The sequence below is a fragment of the Somniosus microcephalus genome, chromosome 3 (assembly GCF_052327205.1).
Source record: "Somniosus microcephalus isolate GS21.2 chromosome 3, FLI_Smic_1.0, whole genome shotgun sequence".
NCBI classification, from domain to species: Eukaryota; Metazoa; Chordata; class Chondrichthyes; order Squaliformes; family Somniosidae; genus Somniosus; species Somniosus microcephalus.
In genome coordinates, this window is record NC_140989.1 from 328,137,447 (window position 1) to 328,151,098 (window position 13,652).

At 45.0% G+C, this 13,652-nt stretch overlaps 1 protein-coding gene across 5 annotated transcripts in view; it reads right to left on the bottom strand.

Annotated features, from left to right (window-relative positions):
• eif2b3 (eukaryotic translation initiation factor 2B, subunit 3 gamma) overlaps positions 1-13,652 on the bottom strand; it is a 156,701-nt gene that overhangs the window by 120,583 nt on the left and 22,466 nt on the right. For all 5 annotated transcript variants that reach the window (XM_085983128.1, XM_085983130.1, XM_085983129.1 and 2 more), the window contains exon 3: positions 1,378-1,520. In XM_085983128.1, the coding sequence (XP_085839254.1) occupies positions 1,378-1,520 (143 nt within the window). The remainder of the gene's footprint in view (positions 1-1,377; positions 1,521-13,652) is intronic.

Genomic DNA, 13,652 nt, shown 5'->3' on the forward strand with positions numbered 1-13,652 from the left:
CTGCTGACAACGCTATTTTCCGCGTTTTTTAAATTTTTTATAAACAGGTGGAGACTCGTTCCCGCCGGACTCTCTCTGCTAGGTCTGAACGCCGACCTGCTTTGCAGCGCCGGCTGTCTCCCGAGTGCTCCCCCCCCGTCTGTTTCTGCTTGCCTCCGCCTTCGCTGCTTGGCCTCGCTACAGAGCCAGCCGATGGAGCCCCAGCCCGCCGCCCAGGAAGGATTATTGCAGTACCTGCCACCAGCTCGGCTAGCTGGTGAAACCACAGCTTTTTTTTTTTTTCTTTCTTGCTTTTCTTCGATTTTGGACGTCTGAGGAATCGATGTCCTTGAGGTGCTGCCGAATTGCAGGTAAGTCCGTTTCCACTTCGTCGCCACTGTTGTGTCCGTGTGTTAATAGAGACACTGAAGGCAGGAGTTGGTTTCACAGGTGTTTACTGAACAAAGTCTGGAGGTGAACTAACTGATACAACACAATATACAGGCTTATATAGCCCGAGTGGCCATTACTGGCATTACAGTACACAGGGGGCTCTTAAAAGGCACATACACTACAAAGGGCAATTAGGGACCGGCAATAAATGCTGGGCTTGCCAGCGACGGCCACATCCCATGAAGGAATAAAAGGAGGAAATGAAAAGAAACCATGCGAAATGGATCAAGGAATAGTGAAACAGAAATGATGACAGTATTTTTGCCGGCTTTCCAGAGGGACATGAGAAGCTAGGATATTTTTTGTGGGCACAGCCAAAACATTTTTCCAACCACTGACATAAACAACAACAGCCCCAGTACACGCAAGTGCAAAAATTTATCTACAATAAAAAGAATCCCTATTTTACTAATTTATTTCAGCTGGAGGTTGGGAAGCAGCAGACCAAAATCTGCACACAGATTGGGTGAGAAAAAAATGACACGCGGGCACTAGAGACTCCAAAAAGTTTTAAAAAAAAAATGTAGTTGCACAAGTAGCAGGAGGGGTGGGAGAAAGTATGAGAGCAGCAGAAAGTTATAGACAGAGGGTGACAAAAGATGAAGAATCAGGGACCGGACACACAAGTTGACTGGGTTATGTACTATTCTCTAATCCCTAAGAATGAGGAAAATATTAAAGAAACTGCAAAAACTTGATAAGAAACAGACGAGGGAAAGAGAATATATTGCAGAAACTGCAGAGTGAACAAGAGAGAGAGATAAAAATAGGGAGAGAAATATATACTCAAAGAGAGAGAATAAGTATATATAGAAAAATAATTTAATAGTATTCTTTTAGGAGGGGGGGGGCATAAGCAAATGTTCTCTCAGTACCCTTAAAACTATGACAATAACTGGTGGCCCCTTAACAGGGCAATACTTTTACCTCAGAATAATGCACTACCTTAATTTTTTCATGAATCTGTCGTAAGGAGTCTGCAGTCCCCATGTCAGTATCCTCAGGAATACACACTATATCCAATTTCATTTTTGTGTCCAATAGTAGTAGCTGTTTCTGTACTTCTTTTGTTGTAACCACTATTACTTCTGGAAAAGAAAACCCAATACAGTCATTCCCATTCAAAATGTAGACACTGAGCACAGAACTTCCAAGTAATCAATTGCATATCCTTTCTTAATTAATGACCTTACAATTGGTGAGGAGGTTTAGCTGAAATCATACAAAAAGAGGTCTGAGTGGTTTATGAACATTATGTTACATGACGTTGCAGGTTTGTTCCTTCCCCACTGGCTTTGGTGTGGTCTTAGTTCAAACCATTCTTTTCCACACACCTGAATTGAGATGATGGCATGGATGCCAAACTTATAGTGTCTGACATGCAGAATGTGGGCCATAGCTGATCCTCAAAATAATCAGGACCATGCTTACATATACAGTAATGTTCTTCAACAAACAAATTGCCGAGCTTAATACCATCTAGCTAAACAAGGAAGAGGAGTACCTGGAACAGATTTTCCATGCCATTGTCCGAAACAGTGAGAAGGTACAGAAAAAAGCAAGATAGTGATTGCGGCACTTAAGGCATACTTAGAGAGTACGAAGAAACAGGGGGAACCTGTGGAGCTAGAATAAACCAACAGATTTTCAGCACTGGAGGTACATAAGGAGGGAACCACAAGGTATAATAACCACAAACAAGCCAATGGTACAGGAAAGCAAGTGTTTGCTCAAGGTGAACAGGGAACAGTTAAGATTAATGGTAAAATAAAAATAGTAACTATAAAAATAATTCTGTATAATAAATAACAACTACACCATTTTTGTAGCATGTTAACAAGTAAAATGGATTGCTAGAATCTCTTGCAAGCACAATCTGGAGCCCCAAATCGTATACTGCTTCCCAGGTGCCAGGGTTTGGGACTTAGTGAACGGGTGGATATAATTCTCCATTATTTCTATCTGCCTTTTTTTTTACTCTTCTCTGGACCCCTGTTGGGCCCTTCTCCCATTCTCCTCCACTTCCAGTCACACAGTCATGCCAGTGATGAGCCCTTCAGAGAACCAAAAGAGGCACAGAGCTTATCCAAGGGGGATTCAAGCCTGGGAAATCAGCAGAAGAGTCGGACAGCAAAGGAGTAGTGGTAGGTTAGGGCAAGAATTGAATTGGAGGGGCAAAGTACTAAAGAAAAAGAGAGAAATGAAAAGTGATATGACTGGGTGAGAGGAAGGGGAGGAACAAAAGAGAAGGGCTCAAAAGGGACAACGAGAAGGAAAAAAAAAGATAGAATAGCAGCAGAGAAGCAACCAAATTGCAGATGCGAATGTACACAGAGGGAGTTCAGGTTACATAGGTGTGACAGAGATTAGTAGAGACATGCCCTGGTCATAAACAGAGGACAGGGAGGCGACGAGATGGAAGATTCCAAAGCTGAAGGTGACAGCAGAAGTGAACTTACAAAACAAAGCAAAACATGCAGAGTATTTTTGACATGCAATAAGCACTCCAAATCAGAGAAAGAAGTGAGAGATTGGGCTGTGTGTGAATGTAGTTCAACTTGCAATAAGAATCAGGAACAGCATACCAAAAGACAAGTAATCTAACAATCATCTTCATTCATTTAACCTCTACATCCAAATGACTGCCACATCTAGTACCACATCAAACTCGTAAACTATGACTTTAAGGCCACCTTAAAGTACAGAAATGCAAAGAACTTGTCTTGACAAGTAGTAAATACTTTAAGAAAGCACATGGATTACACAGACCATGTATTGCCTTGCAGGTAGAGTTCACACTAGCATACTGGCAAAAGATATGCTGTAACAAGAGGAGAATTAAGGTTAATTTTATCTACTTGACTACAACCAGATAAACAACACAAGGCAATATATTCTGCTACTTTGCTATCCTCTGCTCGTTAATGGGTTTACTTGAGTGAAAGAAGTGACTCGGAAATATCCTTGATTCTGTCTATATAGAAAGCCAAAGTTCAAACGCTTGCATGATAAGTTTTACCTGTCATCGTGATTGGAAAAAATTAAGGTTTAAAAAAATTGTCAAGTTTATGCTCCCCTGAAGGTGGCGAGTGCTGCTGGTCTACAGCATCATCCAACTGGCCATTTTTCATATGTAAACTGTAGGGTTCGAAAATCCACAACCACGTTTTACCAAAAATTGGATTGCCCTATACAGTTTAAAGCCAACATTTTCGGCCAAGGCAGAGGTCCCGACAAGCAGGCTGGGATATGCCTGGGACATCCGAATACAGGGGACTGTGGCTCAGAGGCGAGCCATAGATGTCGGCCAATCGAAGCAGAGTGCATTCTCAAAGGCCAATCAGGGGACCGAGTCAGACCTGAAGCGAGGAAACCCCCGGCCAATGGGGACCACCCGGTCCGGGTTTGAATATGTGACTCACCCCTAATCGGGCTATGAATACAAGCCATCATCACCTTAATCAACTCGGACTAGGGTCAATAGTCTTGGGAGCACTACAGTTAAGAGGTGGCCCAAACTAATCAAGTCCCAGGACTGACACAATGGGGCAGCAGACTTGGAGGAGCCGATGTGCACTCAAAACAATACCCCTGTCCTCACAACTACCTGTATAAATATGGAACACAAGAAGGACCAACGCTGAGAGAGAACTATTACCAGAAGAACGAACAGAAGAGCGAGTTAAGATGCGGAGGGAAAAGACGAGCCCGGGAGGGACGAGCTGAGGCGAACTAACATCTAAAGAACTCCAACCACGCTGAGGAGAAGATCCACCATCAGGCCCCAGGCTCAATCGGTATACTGAAGGTTTACTCTGCTACCAGACGGCGCAACATCGCCGCAAGAAGTCGTACCATATACCGACTCCCATTCCGGGGACCTCGACAAGAAGACACCAACGACCGAAGTGGCTGTGGAAGATGGCATTCACTCCAGTCATTTCGGGAACCTTTTCCATCAAGCACAAACCAACCAACGACCGAAAGCGCAATCAACAAAACCAAACTTCGAGAAAACCCGACCAGACGCAGCAAGGTCCTCTCCGAGGTTCGGGGTACGGCGAACCCCGAGGCACAGGTCGAATTCAGACGATGACAGCAACAACAACAACCGCACTCAAAATTCCATCTGTCAAGGGAGGAGGCTGAGAGTATAATCCAAGGGCCTGCAACTGTCAGTCTAGTTTAGGTAGGAAAGTGGGTTGGTGGGATTGGACTTGGTAAAGATAAAACTGTGTAAACATTCTCGTTGTGTCCGTTCTCTCTCATATTTTGTTTATAGTTATAAATGTGTGTGTGTGTGTGTGTGTGTGTGTGTGTGTGTGTGTGTGTGTGTTTATTACATTTGTGGTAGAACTTACCTTGGCAAATAAAATTGTTTTTATCTGTTCTTTTTCCAAGGACTACTTGTCTCCGAGTGTCTATTTAAAGTGCATCGTTCTCCACCCAAATTCTGGAGTTAGAACCAGATAGGGGCATTAGGGCGCTTCGAATCCACCAAACAAGGGAACAGCAGACTAGGGAAAAGAGAGAGGACTCCAGGAGCACTTGGGCTCAGGAGTACACCACAGATTAGGTATAAACTGTGCGGGTCGCCACCGTATTTTAGTCCTCCTCTATAAGCTGTTGTTCTCTATCTCCTTAGAGGGTGTTTAGTGACACCCGACCTGCAGGCTAACATAAGCTGCAAGGGTATAAAGGAGACCGAGGCCCAATACATCAACAGGCACTAAAGACCCCTGCAATTGGGCAGAGCAGAGCCCCATCCCCCTACAAAACCTAGATAGTGAAAACTGGCAACCTATGCAATCCTGGAGCAGCATGTCTAAACACACTTTATCCTCATCCAGTATCCATCAAGCATATTGCTCAGCAGGGGGCACTGAGTAATGATCAGAAACAAAAACCTGGATGATTTTTTACACCCTAATCCAAAGGCACTTGTAACACCTCTACTGCCATCCTGGCTGAGATTAGCTAACTCAGCACAGAACAGCAATCAAAGCTAGTATCTTCAAGCTTGTATGTCTTGGTTACATCCTGGTTTTACTAGCTGAGTCATTAGTGGAGCCCCAAATTTGGATATTATGATTTCAAAACAAATACACCATAGACATGAAACAAAAACATTGATCTGGTAGTAGGACCACCATAACTGCCTAAAACAATATGGTCTGTTCACCTCAGAGCGCAAAATTTAGCTACTTGACAATGAAAATAAAAAAGGAAAAAGGAAAAAAGGTACGGTTTTAAAGCAAGGAACTTATGATCAAACAAAACCACAATGGAAGGTCCAACACTGCTTGAGCTTACAGCAGGGTGGTTCACTATTGTGTATAAACACAGGGAGAGAGGAGGAGATAAATCAATGATAGCCTCCACATTAGAGACTACTTTGACCAAGAACAGAGACTTTGGTTGAAGCCTTGCAACTGCAATGAAAAGCAGTCAGACACAGGCCTGAGGCAGGGAGTTATTCAGGCAACAGCTTCTTTGATGTGATAAGTGCAGGTGCTCTTTTAGTGGAGGATAGGTTCTGTACAATTCCCACACCCGAAGTATAAAACAGAGATCATGTATCTATGAGGTGCCAAAAGTCGACCAATGAACAAAGGAAATTGAACCAATCAAATCAGAAGTCTGTAGCTCGTCTCAATAACTGAAATTTCTAATGTTGCAAATAAGGTTTTAAACATAATATTTAATTACATACTTCACAATAAAATGATTAAGCTCAACCATAAAATTGTATTTTGTGTCTTGAGTGTTATGTAGTGTGTATTCTCCTCCCACCTGTGGTGGCGCTGTCACAGCAGATAAATGGTTGGGTGTTCTCTTGGTTAAGTTTAGCTCTCTTTGTTCGGAACTCTCCAGAACTTCCCTTTCCCTTCGAATAAAGCACTTCATGTTTGAATCTCTGAGTTCTGAGTTCTATTGTGTCTAGGTAAAAAAGGTACCGACACAACAAAGTGGCGACGAGGATGGGATGAATCTGCGTACGTTACGGGTGCAGTGAGTAAACAGAAATTTAAATTTGAAACATGAGATGGCTACTATATTAGGAAACATCGGTGATTTTGATGAAAATGTGGAGCAATGGAGCGCTTATACAGACGTTTTGACTATTTTGTCTTGGCAAATGCGGTGGCAAACGAAAAGGTCGTGCCTACCTTTGAGTGTAATGGGGCCGAAGACATTCAATTTACTTCGCAGCCTTGTGCAGCCAGATAAGCCAGGAACTAAAACATATAAGCAACTAGTGGAAATTCTTGGAGCACATTTTTCACCAAAACCTCTGGTTATTGCTGAGAGATTTAGATTTCACAAACGGAATCAAGAGGAGGGGGAATCAGTGACGTTGTTTATTGCTGCTTTAAAAAGGTTGTCGTAACACTGCCAGTTCAAGGAGGTGCTGAATGACACCATTAGAGACAGACTTGTGTGTGGTCTGCAAAGTGCAGCCACACAGAAGCAACCTCCGGCATGAAAAAGATCAGCGTGAGACTGGACATTAAACCTGACAGCAAGCTGAAGTTTCACAAAGCCCGACCTGTACCCTATGCCATTAGGCCAAAAGTTGAGGCTAACTTGGAGGCCTTAGTCGAGAATGGAGTCCTGGGGCCTGTGAGCGTGAACAAATGGGCCACACCCATTGTTCCTGTCCTGAAAAAGGATGGGTCTGTTCGAATTTGCAGGGATTTTAAAGTGACTATTAACCCGGTGCTGTCTGCAGAACAGTACCCGCTTCCCCTCATTGATGATCTTTTCACGGGCCTGGCCGGAGGGCAAAAGTTCAGCAAAATAGACTTATGCCAGGCTTATCTACAAATGCATGTTGATGACAAATCAAAGGAGCTGCTGACAATTGTGACACACAAGGGGCTATACAATACTGCCGCCTTCCGTTTGGAATTACGTCGGCCCCTGCTCTATTCCAAAGGGCAATGGATCAGATTTTGAGTGGACTGCCAGGAGTCCAGTGCTACCTGGACGACATCCTTGTCACTGGGACAAATGAGGATCATCTTCTGAACTTGGATGCGACACTACAACGACTGAAAGAGTACGGACTCAGAGTTCGTAAAGACAAATGTGAATTCTTTCAGTCTTCAGTTGAGTACCTGGGGCATGTGATTGACGTTACTGGCCTGCATAAGGTGCCATCAAAGGTCAAGGCGATCGTGGAGGCCCCAGCACCCCAGAATGTGAGCCAGTTACGTTCATTTCTGGGGCTACTTAACTACTATGGGAAGTTTATTCCAGACTTAGCAACATTGCTGAAGCCGTTACATCAGTTGCTATGTCAAGGCAAAACATGGAAATGGACTGAACTGTGCAACGAAGCTTTCGCCCAAGCAAAGAAAGCATAGCTGAAATCAGAGGTCCTGACACACTTCGACCCAAAGCTACCCGTGCAGCTAGCATGTGGTGCATCACCATATGGTGTGGGAGCAGTCATATCCCACATCATGCCTTCGGGTGAAGAGAAACCTATCGCCTTCGCATCACGCACCTTGAACAAGGCCAAGAGTAACTATGCGCAGATCGAGCACGAGGCCTTGGGAATCATTTTTGGAATTCGAAAATGTTATCAGTACCTGTTTGGGAGAAGGTTCACACTCCTGACGGACCGTCCATTGACTTCAATCTTTGGGCCCCACACTGGAATTCCGTCTCTCGCTGCAAGCAGGATGCAAAGGTGGGCTTTACTGTTGTCAGGACACACATACGACATCAAATATCGCAAATCAGACTTGCACGGCAACGCAGACGGTCTCTCGAGGCTACCCTTGCCTGTTACTCCCCCAGAGCCTCGTCAGATAGACATCTTCTACTTTAGACAAGTGGAGGGAGCACCTGTCACTGCAGTTCAGGTGCGAAGGTACACCCGCAACGATCCAGTCCTGTCTGAGGTAATAGACGATGTCATTCGAGGGAGAGCTATAGGAGATTCTCCTAGTTTGAAACCTTACTTTTCAAAAAGAAATGAGCTCTCCGCCCAAGCAGGTTGTCTTCTTTGGGGACGCTGTGTCATCATTCCGCCACCTCTGAGGGAACCTATACTGCAACAACTTCATACAGGCCACGGTGGGATGGTTCGGATGAAGGAAATGGCAAGAAGCTACTTCTGGTGACCAGGTCTCGATGGGAATATTGAGGAGAAAGCCAAAACATGTTCCCCATGTCAAAGGGTCCAGAATGTTCCACAGCTGGCAACCCTACACCCCTGGGATTGGCCTGCAGAAGTGTGGCAGCGAGTACATGTGGACTTCACCGGTCCTTTCGAAGAGAAGATGTTTATGGTGGTTGTGGACGCTCGTAGCAAGTGGCCGGAGGTCGCTGTGATGAGGTCTACCACGGCAGAGAAAACAATTGAGAAACTTGGTGAGATGTTCAGCCGTTATGGCTCACCGGAACAACTCGTAAGTGACAACGGTCCACAATTTGTATCACAGGAGTTTGCAACCTTCCTGCATGTGAATGGTGTCCAACACATCAGGTCTGCGCCCTATCAGCCCTCTACTAACAGCCAGGCAGAAAGGTTCGTGCAAACTTTGAAGCACGCCTTGAAGGCATCGCAAGATCAGGGCTCAATCCACTAACGTCTGAACAGCTTCCTGTTGTCCTACAGGAACGAGCCGCATGCCACAACCAAAACTTCCCCCGCTTCGCTCATGATGAAGAGGCAGTTGCGGACAAGTTTTGACTTACTCAAACCTCCAAGGGCAGAGCAGGTTGTTCATCATCAACAACAAGCTCAAGTTGAAAAGAGAGAGAAAAGAGCCAAGGAGAGACGGTTTCATCCAGGAGAGCACGTCCTAGCTCGAAACTACAACACTGGACAGAAATGGGTTCCTGCTACGGTGATCGTGCAGACGGGCCCTGTGTCTTACACGGTTGAGACTGCTGAGGACGTCGTCTGGAGAAGACACACAGATCAACTGTTGCTAGGAGCAGAGACAGCCACAGAGGCTCCAACGGCTGGTTGGCCTGAACTGTTTCCGGATGATACCGCAAACCAGCATCCTTTGCCACAGTGCTCTTCTCCAACACAGGAAGTCAAAGAGACTGTTCCACCTGTACAAACTCCTGACTTTCGACTGACACAGGCACCTTCTCCATCTAGGGCTGTGTCAATGCCTACTGCTGTGGAAGCCAGCGATGACGGTATCCTGTCAGAGAGCGGCGGCCTCCCAGACGCTTGGATCTGTAGGCTTAGCGACTTACCCACAAGACTGGGGCAGAATAAACCCCAGGGTAAAGTCAGGGGTTGAGGCAGTCTACCTCTACCCTAGGTTAGTTGAGTGCATTGAAAGTAACTTACCTGTTGAGGAATAATGTGGACCTTCCATTTAAGAGTGGAGGAATATGTTATGTATTGTGTGTTCTCCTCCCACCTGTGGTGGCGCTGGCACAGCAGATAAATGGTTGGGTGTTCTCTTGGTTAAGTTTAGCTCTCTTTGTTCAGAACTCTCCAGAACTTCCCTTTCCCTTCGAATAAAGCACTTCATGTTTGAATCTCTGAGTTCTGAGTTCTATTGTGTCTAGGTAAAAAAGGTACTGACACAACATTGAGGACCTTCACTTAACATTTTTCCTTGGAGGCCTCAGCCTCTTTCAAAACCCTGAGCTTTAACTTTCTTTCCAAAGTCGTCACCGTCAGCTGATGTAAGTTACGAACTACACTTGTACTTGCAATTCCTAAGATGTCATAGTCTCAATGTATACACTGTGAAGAGTTTAAAATCAGACAATGGTATGATTTTGTGTGAATCTGGAAGTGAGTTTTTTATTATGCTAAAATAGGATTCTTGAATTTTTTTGTTTTTCCAAATAATTTGAAAACAATCTGCAGAATTAATTTTAAAAGCTTTTTTTAACATAAAGTTTCATATTTAAACCATCAAGGACATTTTTTTTACTTCCAAGAGAGCTTGCGTGCCAGCAGCTGCTGTTCATTAGCCCTGTACCCTTGTAGTTTAATGGAAAAGCCCAGAAGAGTGTGAGGTAACTGATGTTTTTCCAAGATACCATAATGATGAGCTTTGGAGCTCTTTAGCTGAAGTAAATTATGTTTACCCGAGGAAAAATATATTTCTTAATGATTGACAGCAAGACTTAAGTGTGTCCCAGAACTTACTGTTTGAAGGCCCAGGACTCCTTTTTCCAAGTGACTGAAAGTTGCTGATAGGACAAAGTTAGAGAATCATTTTGGTTTCAATGCCACAGGACATCAACGAGCAATGTATTAAAACAGTACGTCAGGGCATGCAGAGGTTCACTGCAGACATTCACAGGACAGATCTATTTATATATCTGTGGTATTTATTTATCTAGTTGCAGTGGGTAAGAAAAACATTAAGGGGGACAAAACTCCTGGAACCCCACTCCGCCATCATCGTCAACCTCATTCCAAATCCCAGGGATAGGGTTATTTTAATATTCAGGGCAGATGGTTGGTGCCTGTAGTGGTGGTACAATGGCCCACCTTGGAAGAAGTCAGAGTAGCACTCTATTGTTCCATCAGAGGAAGCCAGAGGCCCTTATAAAGTCAAAGATTGGAATGTAAATTCCCCTTCAGGGAACCCAGTGCCCCATTCACACAATGGAACATACCTCTGCTGGGCAGAACTTGAGAGGTAGTCCTGGAACACCCCTGTACACGTCCCCAAGCAGGCTGAGGATGTGGGAGGACAGTATGATGACTTGCTTACACCCTCTCACCTCAATCAGAATTTGGGATATAGCGTTAGTGGGGAGGAAATCTAGCAGATCCCAGTTCTGCCCCAAATTGTTGCTGCCCATGAGGATCTACCCAAAATGCCAAGTACTGTACTTATTATCCAGGAACCAATGAAAAAACACTTGCTTCACAGTTTAAGATGGAGCTCTTACACACCTCTTCAAATTCTTTTATTCTAGATATGTACCGTGGCTGCCATTTTTGCACTACAGCAATTCTTCTCATCCCCCCAGAACAACATAAGAACAAAAGAATTAGGAGCAGGAGTAGGCCATACGGCCCTTCAAGCCTACTGTACCATTCAGTAAGATCATGGCTGATCTTCAACCTCAAATCCACTTTCCCGTCCAATCCCCATATCCCTCGATTCCCCCAGAGTCCAAAAATCTATGCATCTCAGCCTTGAATGTACTCAACAACTCAGCATCCACAGCTCTTCAAGGTAGAGAATTCCAAAGATTCACAACCCTCTTCGTGAAGAAATTCCTCCTCATCTCAGTCCTAAAAGGCCGACACCTTATCCTGAGATTATGTTCCCTAGTTCTAGACTCTTCAGCCAGGGGAAACAATCTCTCGGCATCTATCCTGACAATCCCCCTCAGAATCTTATATGTTTCAATCAGGTCACTTCTCATTCTTCTATACTTCAGAGAGTATAGGCCCAATCTAATCAAATTCTCCTCACAGGACAACCCTCTCACCCCAGGAATCAATCTAGTGAACCTTCATTGCACTACCTCCAAGGCAAGTATATCCTTCCTTAGATAAGGAGACCAAAACTGTGCACAGTACTCCAGGTGTGGTCGCACCAAAGCTCTGTACAACTGTAGCAAGACTTCCTTACTGTTGTACTCCAACCCGTTTGCAATAAAGGCCAACATGCCATTTGCCATCCTAATTGCTTGCTGTACCTGCGTGCTAACTCTCTGTTTCCTGTACAAGGACACCTAAACCTCTCTGAACACCAACACTTAATAGTTTCTCACCATTTAAAAAATATTCTGTTTTCCTATTCTTCCTCCCAAAATGAATAACCTCATGGTTATCAGAGTGTATAGAGGTTATGTTACTAGACTAGCAATCCAGAGGCCTGGACTAATGATCTGGAGGCATGAGTTCAAATCCCACCACAGCAGCTGGGGAATTTAAATTCAGTTAATTAAATAATTCTGGAATAAAAAGCTAGCATCAGTAATGGTGACCATGAAACTACTAGACTGTTGTTAAAAACCCATCTGGTTCACTAATGTCCTTTAGGGAAGGAAATCCGCCGTCCTTACCTGGTCTGGCCTATATGTGACTCCAGACCCACAGCAATGTGGTTGACTCTTAACTGCCCTCTGAAATGGCCTAGCAAGCCACTCAGTTGCAAAAAACCACTACGAAAAACAATTAAAAAAAACCAGACACACCACCTGGCATCGACCTCGGCACCGGCTACGGACACGACAACGCCACACCCAGCCCATCGACCCTGCAAAGTCCTCCTCACCAACATCTGGGACTTGTGCCAAAATTGGGAGAGCTGTCCCACAGACTAGTCAAGCAACAGCCTGATATAGTCATACTCACAGAATCATACCTTTCAGCTAATGTCCCAAACCCCCGATTCACCATCCCTGGGTATGTCCTGTTCCACCTGCAGGACAGACCCATCAAGGGTGGCGGCACATTGGTATACAGTCGGGAAGGAGTGGCCCTGGGAGTCCTCAACATTGACTCCGGAACCCATGAAGTCTCATGGCTTCAGGTCAAGCATGGGCAAGGAAACCTCCTGCTGATTACCACCTACCACCCTCCCTCAGCTGATGAATCAGTACTCCTCCATGTTGAACACCACTTGAAAGAAGCATTGAGAGTAGCAAGGGCACAGAATGTACTCTGGGTGGGGGACTATAATGTCCATCACCAAGAGTGGCTTGGTAGCACCACTACTGACCGAGCTAGGCGAGTCCTTAAGGACATAATTGCCAGTCTGGGCCTGCGACAGGTGGTGAGAGAACCAACATGAGGGGAAAAACCTACTTGACCTCGTCCTCACCCATCAACTTGTCGCAGATGCATTTGTCCATGACAGCATTGGTAGCAGTGACCACCACACAGTCATTGTGGAGACGAAGTCCCATCTTCACACTGAGGACACCCTCCATCGTGTTCTGTGGCACTACCACCGTGCCAAATGGGATAGATTCAGAACAGATCTAGCAGTTCAAAACTGGGCATCCATGAGGCGCTGTGGGCCATCAGCAGCAGCAGAATTGTATTCCACCACAATCTGTAACCTCATGGCTCGGCATATCCCCCACTCTACTACTATCAAGCCAAGGGATCAACCCTGGTTCAATAGAGAGTGTAGAAGAGCATGCCAGGTGCAGCAACATGCGTACCTAAAAATGCGGTGACAACCTGGGGAAGCTGCAACACAGGACTACATGCATGCTAAAAAGCGGAAGCAGCATGCTATAGACATAGCTGA